Source organism: Trichechus manatus, unplaced genomic scaffold (genome assembly GCF_000243295.1).
Source record: "Trichechus manatus latirostris isolate Lorelei unplaced genomic scaffold, TriManLat1.0 scaffold00289, whole genome shotgun sequence".
NCBI lineage: Eukaryota > Metazoa > Chordata > Mammalia > Sirenia > Trichechidae > Trichechus > Trichechus manatus.
This window is the reverse complement of record NW_004444225.1, coordinates 246,789-247,824: the sequence shown is the minus strand read 5'-3', so window position 1 is coordinate 247,824 and position 1,036 is coordinate 246,789. Positions and strand designations below refer to the sequence as shown.

The window sequence follows — 1,036 nt, the reverse complement described above, 5'->3', positions numbered from 1 at the left end:
AACCCATAACAGCTTTACGTATATTTTCATACTTATTTTCAAGGTTGCTTACCATATGGCATAAGATGAAGTAGTTGTGTTGAGTTATCAGTAAAAATATTTATATTAAATTTAGTATTAGAAAAGAGCTGATATGGAAATGCTGTAATAACGCTCCAGATCTTCCCAGAATTAGAACTGATGTCAGCTGCAAAATACATTTCTCTTATTCTGAAAAATATATGTAAGAAGCATATTTAGGACAAGATCTGTAAGATACAATTTACAAAATAATTTCCACAATATAATTGCAGGAAATCTCATGTAGTGTTTTGCTACAAAAGATTTAAAATACGAACATAATCAGCAGCTGATTTGTGGTATGGTACAGTAAACTAGGCCAGACTGGCAGACATTACAATTATACTAAGAACAAGTGTAAAGGATCCTTCCTTAGGCTTTCTCAGGCATACCTCATTTAAAGCAATGACGACAATCACAATTGGTCTCTACTCGTCTGGAGCAACAGAAAAAGGAGAAGACTCAGGAATAGGAGGAAGAAATGGAATGTGCTGCTAATTGCTTCCATGAACAACTATCTCCCTTGCTACGAGACTAGAAGTCCTGGATGGTGCCTAGCTACCATTACTGAACATTTTGGTCAATGATTCTATAGCAGAATCCTGATCAAAAGGGAGAAAATGTAGAACGGAATTTCAAATTCTAATGGACTCCAGACCTTCTGGAGCCATGGAGGCTTGATGAAGCCCTGAAACTACTGTCCTGAGATAGCTTTTAAACTTTAAACCAAATATATCTCCTGAAGTCTTCTTAAAACCAAAGAACAGTTTTGCTTAACTAGTAAAAAATGTCTGCCTTTAGCATTATGCTCTTTTAAGAACTATCTATACGGAATCAAAGTGACAACAGCAACTCAAAAGATTAGATAAGAACCTTAGGGGGTAGTGAGGTTATGTTATTAGGGGAGGAACAACTCAGAAAAGGAGGGAGAGAATGGTGGCACAACTCAAAGAATGTAATCAGTGTCATGGAATTG

General features: G+C 36.1%; 1 protein-coding gene across 1 annotated transcript in view; it reads right to left on the bottom strand.

The window, feature by feature from the left end:
• The window catches only part of PIK3C2G (phosphatidylinositol-4-phosphate 3-kinase catalytic subunit type 2 gamma), a 417,122-nt gene that overhangs the window by 396,922 nt on the left and 19,164 nt on the right, over positions 1-1,036 (bottom strand). Inside the window, exon 3 of the mRNA XM_012559647.2 lies at positions 53-210. Coding sequence (XP_012415101.1) covers positions 53-210 — 158 coding nt within the window. The remainder of the gene's footprint in view (positions 1-52; positions 211-1,036) is intronic.